This window comes from Artemia sp. Qi Xiang Cuo, chromosome 13 (assembly GCF_049724085.1).
Source record: "Artemia sp. Qi Xiang Cuo chromosome 13, ASM4972408v1, whole genome shotgun sequence".
Lineage (NCBI taxonomy): Eukaryota > Metazoa > Arthropoda > Branchiopoda > Anostraca > Artemiidae > Artemia > Artemia sp. Qi Xiang Cuo.
In genome coordinates, this window is record NC_142806.1 from 4,634,390 (window position 1) to 4,647,563 (window position 13,174).

Genomic DNA, 13,174 nt, shown 5'->3' on the forward strand with positions numbered 1-13,174 from the left:
TTTGAATTTTTTCAACCACGAATTTCAGATCTCGGAAAATTAGGGGGTTATTTAGACTTTTTTTTCAATGAATGTTCGATAAACAGACTATATAAATGGTAATTTAGGGTATTTTTCTTTAAAATGTAAATATGAATACACACACAAAGCACGCAGATTTCCCATCTTGTGGAAAAATTTCCCCGATGAAATTTTGGATTTTTGTATTTTTTTTGGATATGAACTTTCCTGGGTGGTTTCGTGCTCTCCCAGGGGCTCATAGAATGCCTGACATGATTTCCCGAAGTCCTTGGGGAAATGGCTGTAAGTTACGTAATTTGCACATAGTAAAAATTTAGTATTTGTCGACTGAGAAATCATGTAAAATTTGTTTTTTGGGAGGGAGAATTTCCTGTTGGGAGGGGGGGGATTTCCACGAGGGGATTCTCTGTTGGGAGGGAAGTTTTCAGTGGGCATTTTATACGGGGTAGGGAATTTCCTGGCATGATTTGAAAAGCGATCAGAAATTAAAAGTTTTTTTCAACTGATAGTAATGAACAACATCAAAACTTATAACGAACAGAAATTATCTTGTATGTAAGAGGAATTCCCTTTCCTCGACTCTCACTCTTTACTCTAAAGCTTAACTTTTTGTCACAATGCTTCAAGACAGTTTGCTCTAACACAAGTGCCGTTGAATTCAAACTAAAAGTATTTTTGGAGAACTTTAAGACTTTGGTGTACAGAGCGAGGGTTGAAGAAGTGGCAGGCCCCCTCATTTGCGGAATAATTTCTGTCCCTGTTTTAATGTCGCTCCTTACTTTCAGTTAAAAAAACTTGTTTTTCCTTTATTTAATCTTTAAAATGGCCAATATCAACTGGAACACTAAATGATTTTCTACTAAAGAAAACAAAGACCAACATTATTCAAACTTTCTTTTTTTTTCATTGGCTAAACAAAAGAAAAAATAGGGTGCCTTTTTTAGCAATAAAAAAGCTTTTTCAGACATCTAAGCTCGATGCGGAGTATGTTTTCAAAGCTCATTCTGATTACTTTTTATTTGATTTTTTAGCGGATGAAGAAGAAATTTTTTGTTCTCCGTGGAGAGTCATGTGGCCAGCCAGCTAGACTGGAGTATTATGATTCTGATAAAAAGTGGCGCAGTGGCCATCCTCCTAAAAGGTAACCTTAGGGATGGAGTAGTGGGAAGGCTTTTTAACTTAAGACCTATGACAGCTGAGGATAAGGGCGGATGAAGCTATTTTTTCTCCACATTATGTTGTACATTGTCTTGATATCAAGTTGTAAAACTCCTTACTTAGTGTACCGTCAAGTCAAAGAGAATATTTTTTTTTCTCGCCTCCTAAATTGTCTAGGAAATTTTGTCCCATTCACAGTGAAATATTACTAATATCGAGATTTAGCTAGCGCCAATTTAAGCCAATCAGAAATTTTCATAGAATTTTTCGACCAATCAGAAATAAAATTGGTTGGCTCAAATTAGCGCTAGCTAGATCTCGATACTAGTAAAATCTAAATGTGAATGGGCCTGCTATTTTTTAAGCCCTGCTTCATTGATGGTGTAGTTAGTCTTAATTACCAAATAAATCTAATAAAGACTTTTCATTTTTGGGCAATAGCGTGAATAGTGTTAAAGTAGAACACCGTTCTATTCTTATTCGCCTAAGTATTGAAAGAATGCTGAATCGCGATTGGTCGAAAAGAAGAGCTTTTTTATTTGTCTTGTACCTACTAATAAGAAGACCAAAACAGGTGAGGATGGCGTGGTTTCTTCTAAACCTTTTATACATGAATTAAGACAAGGTGAAACCCAGTGGTTTCAATTGGGGGGGGGGACTCTGCTTCCTCCTGGATTTGTAAAAATACCTCTTTTGGGGATTTTCCACTGAAAATGCCTTTTAGGGTAGTTTCATTAAGAAAGCCACAGAGCTGCCCCTCCTAAATGTTGAAAATATATTTGCTCCCTTGATAGTTTGTGATTTAACATCTTTGGTGGAATCTGTCTTCCATAATTTGTGTTTAAGCTTCCTAAGGTGTATGATCGTTATGACCATTATTAAGCCAATTAAGCCAATTAAGCCAATTAAGATGGGGTTTATTTTTTCAAGATGAAAATTTTGACTAAAGAATCGCTTTCCGGGCCAACTATATTTAATATTTTAATGACAATTAGGTCAGTTAGGTCAATGAAACTTTTGTGGGTTTAAAAAAAATTTATATTTAAGCTAATTCCTTTAAATTTGATTCTCCTGGTTTTACTACTCTCTTTAAATTATCAAATAAAGTTCGTCCAGAACACGATACCCTACCCTATTATTTTTAGCGAGAGTGGCAGTAACAGTCAAGGCTATAACCAAGAACCTGTGGATTATGGATCCTATCCTTGAAAAGAACTTAAGCGGACCTGAAAAATTTGCGCGGATCTCTAGTAGGAAAAGTGTGACTATTTCAGAGAAGGGGAATATTTGCTGACAAAAAAAAATATAAAATACAAAAATAGAAGTTTGCCAATAAATCATGCGCTTTGTGCCGTCCTTAATCTACAAAAGGCTTCCCCAAGATTTTTTACGGTGTCCTCATTCCTTGTTTTTTCTTCTTTTTTTACTCTTTTTTTCGAGTAAATTTGCTAATTTGTTAAATTATAGACACCTTTTGCACCCTTGGCACCTCAAGCCAAGATTGTCCTCATTGGCGCCTTTGTCACATTGAGCCTCTTCCAAGATTTTGCTTTAAATCCGCCACTGCATGCTTTCAGACAACTTAAGACTGGATCCAAAGACTTTTTAATTTAAAGTTCAAGGGTCTAAAATTAGATTCAGTTGATAGATTGTTTTGTGTTGCTTTTCTTGTTTTTTTTTATAATTTTGAAAAGTAAATTCAGTAACTTATAACATTCAAAAAAATTAAATGTGCTGTCAAGCAAATTTAAGATATGATCCATAGAAACACCCAATAAAATAATGTTGGAGGAAGAAAGAAAAAGCCGAAAGCCTATACAAGGAAGGATCATAAATTATATACTCCAAAACAATGGTTTTTCCAGCAACCCAGGAAGAGTTTGCCTATCAGACTCTTGTTTAATGATGATTGCAGCGGTAGCTACTGCCTAGTAAAGAGCGGACCACGACTAAGTAGTGAGCAGAAGCTTAAAAATTCGCTTTGAAAAAGAAATTACCATTTGACCCTGATTTAGGAATAGTAACTATTATTTCAATGAATCTTCGGGGTAAAAGTTTATTGCGATAACAAATTTATGGGAACTTTGAAAAAAAAATCTGAAACCCTTTGAAAATGGCTTCAGATTGAAATGGAAATTACACCATTAGAATCAGAATGGTAAAGGAAAGTCGTTTTCTTGCATGGAAAACACTGATATGTCTCCTTTTTGTTCTCCTTTTTTGGAGATATGTTCTCCTTTTTTTACCCAGGGGCAATCGGATTAAACCAGTGGTTTAGAATGTTGGGAGACGGCTTATTTCAAAGGAAATTGCCACATCTAGTGTCCTTTTTAGGTCACAATAAATTTCGTGCCATAGCAAGATGGCGTTTTCTATTATTAATTAAAAAAAAGCTTTCCGACAAATAAGTTTTCAAAGAAAAGTAAAGGCAATTTTAAACTTAAGCTCAGCAGATACAAATACCTGTTAAAATTTAAACTCAAAACGACCAGAAATTACTATTAAAGAATAAATGAGACCCAAAACGAACAGAAATTAAATAAATAATCATAGGAAAAAACATACAAGTAATAATATAAATGAATAAATAGATCTTAAAGCGAGTATTGCTTAGATTGAATATGAAAATCAAGCTTAAAATTAAAAAAAAATATTTTGCTATTGAAGTATAAATGAAACTTAAAACGAACCGAAGTTAAATAAACAATCAATGCGAACAAACATACAAGAGATAATAATGTAAATGAATAGATAAATCTTAAAACGAGTGAAACTTAAATTGAATATGTAAATCAAGCTTGAAACCAACAAAAATCACTATAAACAAGAGTTTGGGTATGAGCTTCTTCTCTCACTGTAAAAGTCTAAACCCTACTGCGTCATTGGCGCTTTACTGAAAACCAATTTTATTACAAATATTTTCTTTTGTACATAATATTGAAAATAAACATTAAAATTATGGTAAAATTTTGAACTGATGAGTTTTCAGCAATTAATATCATTATACATCAAATATTCAGTTTAATTTATTAGTTCTTTCTAAAGTTGTTCAAGACGAATATAGTTTCAGTATAAACAAATGTTTGGATACTGCCCCCTTCCTTAACTGTAAACAACAACCGAAAGCCTACTGCATCATTGGCGCTTCACTGAAACGAATTACATTACAAATATTTTCTTTTCCCGCTCTTACAGCATTGAAATTAAAAATAAAATTAGAGTGAAATAAATTCTTGAACTGATGGATCTTTAAACAACTAATATCATTAAAATCAAATATTCAATTTGATGTTGTTTATACTTTCCAAGACTGTTCAAGACGCATATAGTTTTCAGTAAAGCGCCAATGATGCAGTAGGTCTTAGACTTCTACAGTGAGAGAATGAGGAGGTACCCAAACTCTTGATTGTTTTAATTTTTTTTTCGTTTCAAGCTTGATTTACATATTCAATTTAAATGTCGCTCGTTTTAAGATTTATTTATTAATTTACATTAATATCTCTTGTATGTGAGTTTGCATTGATTGTTTATTCAATTTCTGTTCGTTTTAAGTTTCATTTATACTTCAATAGCAAAATATTGTTTTTCGTTTTAAGCTTGATTTTCATATTCAATCTAAGCATTACTCGCTTTAAGATCAATTTATTCATTTATATTATTACTTGTTGTATGTTTTTGCTATGATTGTTTATTTAATTTCTGTTCGTTTTGGGTTTCATTTACTTTCATTTATTCTTTAATAGTAATTTCTGGTCGTTTTGATTCTGAATTTTAACAGGTATTTGTATCTGCTGAGCTTAAGTTTGAACTGGCCTTTACTTTCGTTTGAAAAACTTATTTTTCGGAATTTTTTTTTTATTAATTTGTTGGAAAGTTTTTGATTGCAAAAAGTTTCAAGTTTTAAAAAAATTCCTTATTTAAAAATCAAACTTTAAAAAAAATCGAATCTTCATCAAAGTATCAAAACTGGTATCAAAGTAACACAATCAAAGTGAAAAAACTCTGCCCCCTTTGATATTAGCCCCCTCCCCTAAAGCTTATCCAACAACCCTTTCTATAGGAAGTGCGCCCAAGAAAAAATAAATGGTATGTGGGGGGAGGCTATCAATCCTTCAATCACTTTTTACTCTTAAAAAGTGAATTGCAACTTTAAACTTCCAATTAAATGAGCCCTCTATGAAGTTTATATGGGCATCCCTTCCATAACAACCATATATGCCCCCAGAGCATTGCTTACAATGCCTACCCTCCGGCCCTGGGGGGCTGTGTTGACACCAGAGTTTTTGATATCTGAACTTTGAACTATTTTTAACAAAATGTCTATCTCAAATTTTTATCTGATTAATTTAGGGCGTGGAGGAGGGGGGGGGGCTAGTTGCCCTCCAATCTCTTTTGACTCTTAAAAGTGAACAAAAATTTTCGATTTTCAATCAAATCAACCCTATCAGAAGTTTATACAAGCATCCCTTCCATAAAAACGGTATATGCTCCCAGAGCATTACGTACAACGCCTGCCCTCGGGCCCAGGGGGGCTGCGTCGACATCTGAGTTTTTGTTATCTGCCTTTTGAGCAGTTTTTAACTTAATGGCTACCTCAAAATTTTTATCGGATGCATTCGGAAAAAAATAGGCGTGAGGGAGGGGTAGTTGCCCTTCAATCTTCTTTGAATCTCAAAAACTGAACTAAAACTTTCAATTTTTAATCAAATTAGCCCTCTCTGAAGTTTTTACGAGCATCCCTTCCATAAGAACCATATACTGCAACAGGGTATAGCTTACAACGCCTGTCCCAGGGCTCTGGGGGCTCTTTCTACCCGGGAGTGTTCGTTATATGTCTTTGAAATAGTTTTTAAAAAATGTCTACCCCAACGTTTAATTTCGGTGGGTTTTAGAAAAAAAGGGCGTCGAGGGGGGGGTCTAGGTGCCCTCTAATATCTTTGGACTCTTAAAAAATGAAATATCACTTTCAATTCTCTATCAAATGAGCACTCTTTGAAGTTTATCCGAGAATCCCTTCCATAAGAACCATATATGCCCTCGGGGCATAACTTACAACGCCAACCTCCGGCCCTGGGGGGTTGTGTCGACACCAGAGTTTTTTTTGCATGATCTTTGAACTATTCTTAACAAAATAGCTGTCTCAAAATTTTATAACCCTTGCCCTGAAGACCTTGGGAGGGGGGAGGGTCATGCTCAAAGATATAATTTCCAGACCTTTCAACTACGTTGAACAAAATGGCAATCTCAAAATTTTGATTGGATGTGTTGGGGGAAAAAGTGGGCGTGAGTGGGGGGTTAGTTGCCCTCCAATAACTTTCGACTATTAAAAAGGGCACTAGCCCTTTGAATTTCCAATCGAATGAGCCCTTTTGAAGTTTCTACGACAAAGCTTTCTATAAAAAAGCTTATATGCCCCAAGGGCATAAGTTACAACCCTTGCCCTGTGGGCTGTGGGGGAGTGTCCTCCTCAAAACAATAATTTATATCTGGAAGTCAACTACGTAGAACAAAATGGCTATCTCAAACTTTTGATCGGGTGTGTCTGGGGAAATGGTGGGCATGGAAGGGGTGTTAGTTGCCTTCCAATAACTTTTTACCCATGAAAAGGGCACTAGAACTCTCAATTGCCAATTGAATGAGCCCTCTTCTAAGTTTTTACGACGACCCCTTCCATATGAAGTGCCTCTGGGAAAAAAAAATAATAATAAATAAACTAAATAATAAAACATTGGAGCCGTATGGCCTTTACTATAGGCAACGCTATAGCGTTGCCTCTGATTTTGTGATAGAAAACATCAATTTTTGCCCAAAGAGGGTCAGAAGGCTAAAGAATAGAAATTCTAAAATAGCCAATGATTTTTTTGAGGTCTCAAATTTTTAACCGGAGGTTTTGAGCCCCCCTTCCCTATCTCGAGTAATATTGCAGAGAGGCGTTATAGCGATTTAATTAAAAGCCTGTTGTAAATTGGTTTTCACAACTCCTTTTTAAAGTGCCACACTGCCACACTGCCATTGATGCCATTTCCGGAGTGGAAGCACAACGTGGCTACTATTGTAATCTCCGTGGCCAAGCATCCTTAATCGAAGGGTTACGATCCCCACTCATTTATGCTCCCACTCTCACCCCCCTTAGCCAGAGAAGAATGTAAAAAAAAAAAACAATTTGAAAAAATATTACCTACTGAATTATTTATTCCTGTTTCCATAAAAATTATTGAATTTTTATTTACAGATAATTAAAAATAGCGATAATAACATACCCCTCCGACCCTTTATTTGTGTGATAAAGTTGCACATACTTGTATCTTGTGGGAAAGTCTAAGGGATCTCAGAAGCAAAATCTGAATTTATTGAACTAAAAAAAATAGTATTGACTTCTTTAGTTTTATCGCTTAAGTTAAGTAAAGATTGTTTAGCCAAGTTAAGTCATTTGTGTATATTAAAAAGTGCTAAAATTAAATTAAAAACTAAGTTTTTCTTACGGAAGTGAAGAGCGAAATTGGGTCTTCAACCGAAATTTTTTTTTGCTTCGTCGGTAATGCAAGATAATATCTTGCATCATCAGCGAAGCTATAAATTCTGTTCCTTTTAAATTATATTCAAAACGAGCTCAAATAAACTGATTCGTATGTTTTCCAATTTCTGGTGCCAGAACACGAAAATATAGAGAAGGGGGTGGGGGTAAATGTATTTTTCAAAATCTAAGGGGTAGTTTTGCTGTTTTCTTGATTTAAAAAAAGAGCTTTCAATGAGAATACTAACGAAAAGGTAATTTTCCAAATCAGGAGAAGAGGCAGAAAATCTGGGCGGTAGTTACCCCTACCCCTCCCCCTCAATTGGTGCCCCTGCATTTTAGGCCTCCTAGCCAGTTTTCTAGTTAATAAAGAGTCTCAAATTAAAATATCAGTTTTGAATCTTCATTAAGATTACTTTTTTAGTTTAACAAAATTAATTTAATCCATTAAAATTTTAAAAGACTTTAAATTTTGTACTTTAGTCATGTTTGAAGCACTACAACCAAGATTCCATATATTTTTTTGTTGTTGTTACTTCAAAGACATTGTATTTGGCAAGAAAAAAGGATCGTTTCACTCTTGAATTGAAGCTATGCTCTATCTGTAATAATTGGCACTGAAAAATAGCTGACGTAAGGCATTTTTGCAAATATTTTTCATGAGATTTTTTTTTTCTGTCTGGTATGTAGAATGAAATCCTACATGTATTCAGGGTGTAGTCTAAACGACGAACTGCGGTTGCTTGCGTCAGAAAGTAGTCATATGTATATATTTGGAACACATTTTTAGAATGTAAGACAGTTATTAATTTCCGACGCCAAGCACGAGAAATTATTTGTTTACGCCTTACTGATGCTTGTGCAATCACGTTATTAATTTGACGTGGTTGTACAGGAAGTATTCAGCCCACGCAATTAAAGAAAATTCGGTACTTTCCCATTATATGGGCCTTTACATGGAAACCAGTCACGAAAAGAGTCCGCGGATTCAAGAGTCCGCTATAGAGTAATGTAATGCATAGCGTGGTTTTCAATGCTTTTACGATATTTAAACTGTTGTTTTTTAGGGTTTAGGGAGAGAAAAAGGTACCTAGGTTAGGTTCCGTATTCAATATATGCTATGCTTTACCCCCACCCCCCTAATGTGCAAATATATAGCCCAAATTTGTTTATAAACTATTATATATTCATCCTATTTTATTTCATTAGCATTAAACAAACTTGGCTTTTTAGAAAGGCCCATATAATGGGATAGTACCGAAAATTCGATTGCCACATAGTCGTACAAAGATTTAAGCAGTTAGGCAGTCCCCCTCTTAGATAGTTGTTTTAAATTTTCCGTAATTTCGTGTAGTTTTCAACTTGAATTCCCTTTTTAATGTTTGATAAAGTCCCTTCCTCCTGGATGCGCTCAAGACCACACTGACTATACAAATCGAGCAAAAACAAGGCGTAAAATGGAAAAAGTATTAGGAAGAAAATTTCTTAAACCACATTGGCATGACATAACATAAAGAACGAAAAACAAGCAAAAATGGGGTTTTTAAAGGCCAAATGAATCTTCTTATAATTTTTTGGCCTTTATTGAATTTTATCCATCTTTCAAATTTTTCGCTTTTTCATTGTTTTTTTTTGTTGGTTTGTTGCTTTTTTTCACATTGACTTTTCGCGTTTTATTTTGTTGATTTTTTCTTTGGCACTCTCATTGAATATATTTTTTCGTTTCGCGCTGAAGAAGAGAGGCGTTTGTCCCCTCGAAATATTCGTTTTGTTGTCTTTTGTCAGTATTTTCATTTGACCTTTGAAAATCCCATTTGTTTTTCTTTCTTTATGAAATATTAGGAAAAAGACAAAACCAAATAGGGTTATTTTATACCAATCAATACAATTCCCTGCTCGTTTTGATGAATTCCTCCTTCCTCACTGGCCCCCATATTCATTGCCTCCAAATTATTTTCGTTTGATTTTGTGTTTTTTTAAATATTTTTTCGTTTTTCTGTTCTTTTGTACCCCTTCCTCCTTGAACACGTCCCCCCCCCCAAATAAATCCCCGTATCCAGCCACTACCAATTTGTTTGCCATTGAATTAAAGGATGATTTGTCTCTTTTGTTAAGCTTAGTATTTTTTTTTATTATTCGTCCTCTTGACGATGGGCTGTTGATCATTCATGCAATGGCCAGAATCCAACCGGGTCTTGTTTTTTTCTCTCGTACTCCTGAAAATAAAATAAAAAATCAATCTCATTTCTTTCGCTTTTTTTACTCTAAGACTCCCTGTTTAATTGTAATCTAATTCATCACTATTTTACTGTCATTTCCTTTACTTTACTTTACTCCCTATCTACCTCACCTCTTACTCGGCATTTCGTTGCTTTCTACCTTTCTAATTCCTCACATACCTATGATTTTCTCTCCTTATACATTTTATCTACCTTGTTCCTATTTTTTTTTTATCAATTCACCCATTCGTACGATTCTCCATCCATTAAGTTTGAAGATATTTAAACGAAGTTAAGCTTAATATTCAAACGAAGAATTTAAAGCGTAACAGTAATTCAAAAGTTAAAAACTTTTGTCATTTTTGTCAGACTGAGATTTATAGGACATCCCAAAGAAACTGAGAAATTTTTAGCAGAATTTTCGGTGATTCAACAAGGGAAGATGGGGATTGAAACTAGTAGCGCCACTAATAATGTAGCGTTAGGAGACTTCATTAAAAAAGTAGAATTTTCAAAGAATATGGAATAATTGTTAAATTAATCTGTAATGTTATAGGATTAAATCGGAATTTCTTTGTTGGCTACCTGATAATCGATCAACAGTTTTTATTTTCAAAATAATTTCAAGCGAAACTCCAGTACGCTCAAAGTAGGCCTAGACTGGATTGATGACAGAATTGCCAAACGCATTTGCCAAAACGCAAAAATGCCAAAACAGCATTTTGCAAAAACGCAAAAATCGTCAAACGCTAGATGGTGCTGGTGATCTGAAAATGGGTTAGGGTTCACAACATCTTTTGCACTGCTGATATGAGTTAGTAGAGGGGAGAAGCCCCTTGACCCTGCGCCTAATTTTTGTGTGTGACCACATTGCCCACATGGCCTATGTGGGCAAACCAAGGAAGTGTTTATTAATGTACACCAAATAGTATATGAAGTGCCAGGGGTGATATGCTGCTTGTATTTATTGTTACCTAGTTGATTTTAACCTTTATCGGAGCACCATTTTCTCCGCCATACGTGACACACTTTGTGCCACCTGTAGTGAAACTTCTATCTTGGCCACACGCGACATGCGTAACCTTGTTTATGTGATTTTTGAAAGAGGGTAACTCTTCGAGTGTTCGGTCCTGCAATGTCGGTATCATTATCTAAAATAAAAATAAAAGAAACAAGTTTTTTTTTAACTGAAAGTAAGGAGCGACGCTAAAACTTAAAATGAATAGAGATTATTCTGTATATGAGAATTTAAAAATGGGGAGAAATGCCTCTCCTTGCCTCCAATATCACTGCCTCAAACTTCTCCCCACTGGCGTAGACCAAGTTTCAGAGGTTAATATCCCTAAGGTCTTCAACTGTCATACAAACAACACCTTTTCCCCTACACGTCTAGGGAAACATTCATATCCACATATAAAGAAACTAACTATCTCTTTTAGTGTCGTGAACGTTACAAGGTCAACCTGAGAACTAACTAAACGGTACAAGGTAAAAGAAAGGCTTGGGTAGTTCGCTTAAGTCATATTACTTATAAGGGGCGGGATTTAAGGGGTTGTTTTACTCGTCAAGGTTTTTAGTGAAGAGTTTACTGAACAAATAGTACATCCAGAGGCACAGATGTAGAACCAAAGAGGGAGTCACTTTGTCTGGAGCTAGTAGAGTCAATTCCAGGAAATATTGGGGTGGGGGGTGGTTCAGAAATGCGTTTTTAAAAACTTTGTGGCTTTTAAATTTTTCAATGAACATACCAGAAAAAGTCATTTTCAGTCAAAATGCTAAAAATGGGCATTTTTAAAATCTAGGGATCAACAAATCTTGACAGCAGATATCCCCCTGTCCTCTCACAATTGACGTTACTGTCGGGTGCAGAGTCCTATCCTTACTAAACTGAGTTTTATCATTTGAACACGATAGGTCAAGATGAAAGTACATATGTACATTTTTCATAGTCTTACGTTTACTGCGCTTTAAGTGACTATTGTTCCTATCCTATCGATTGACATATTCTCAAGGGTTTATTCAGAAATGATACGGGGGGGGGAGGGGGTATTCAAAACACCATAAATTTTTTCTTTGGACCTTAATCCTTTCGCGGAAGTGAAGATCTGTCAAACCAGTCTCAAGATGATTGTCCACTCGGTTTCTTACTTATAAAGCCATATATGTGTAGTCTTCTTTTTTCTATATAATCTATTTATTTCTCATTGAAATAGCTTCTTTTTATCTGTTTTGATCTTTGGTCGTAAAAATTGACGACAGTATTGGTCTTTTTTTAGTGCACCAAGGAAATTAAAGTGAAACCGTTTTTTTTTCTTCCTATAGACTCATCCTAGATCTAATGATTCTAATCATATTTCAAAACTGCGATTTTCTGATACTCTTTTTTGGTTGTTCTAAGTTTTTGAGGCAACATCATATTTTAATCACCGTTGTCATCAAGGTCTTGTCCAGGTTGGTGGCTAGGGGATTTGACCCCCTCCCTGAAATGTTCGTCCGGCTCGTAAAAACGTAGCAAAAACGCATATAAACAAATTTTGATGTGTTTTTTAAGTTTTTTATGTACCCCCCCCCCCGAAAAAATACTAGATACGACCTTCGTTGACATACTCAACCTTGACCATTAACAAGCAACACTCTAGTTAAACTTGATAACGCTTCTCTTCCGTAAAATTCAAATTCGTCAAGATTCCGTAAAAATTCAAAAAATTGAAATTCAAAATTTGTCTGACTCCTAAAAATAACTACGAGTTCTAAAGCAAGCTATACCTTTTCAGCTGTTCTCCTGTGCCATATGTTTCAACTTTTTGTTTTGCCGATTTTCGTCTCTTTTTTAAAAATTGGGCCCTGCTAATACCTTAAACTGCATTACGGCATGCGGAGGTTTTTTTCTACTTTTTTCCTACTTTTTTCTATTTTTTAAGGGTATTTGTGATTGTGTAAGTTTTCACTTAATCTATTTAAATAATCAGATGTTATTTCCCTGTCCTTCGTACTTTAAGAAGAAAATCTACTGTGAAAATGGGGAAACATGTTTCTCATCAGTATCTCCCTATTGTTTCTCAGCAATCCATCAAGCTGATGGTTGACATCGTTGTCAACAATAAAAATAGTTATCCAGAGTCCAAATTAAAATTTCTACGGAAGAAAAGACTTAATTTGGGCTAGCGACTAACAATCCCATCGATATGTTTCATGTTAATAGAAGATGGTCACAAATTGTTATGTCGTGGCTGCAGCAGTAGTAGCAACCTAGTAAAGAGCG

At 35.0% G+C, this 13,174-nt stretch overlaps 1 protein-coding gene across 1 annotated transcript in view; it reads left to right on the forward strand.

Annotated features, from left to right (window-relative positions):
- The window catches only part of LOC148944863 (uncharacterized), a 156,738-nt gene that overhangs the window by 35,752 nt on the left and 107,812 nt on the right, over positions 1-13,174 (forward strand). The window contains exon 3 of the mRNA XM_089099635.1: positions 1,053-1,162. Coding sequence (XP_088955761.1) covers positions 1,053-1,162 — 110 coding nt within the window. The remainder of the gene's footprint in view (positions 1-1,052; positions 1,163-13,174) is intronic.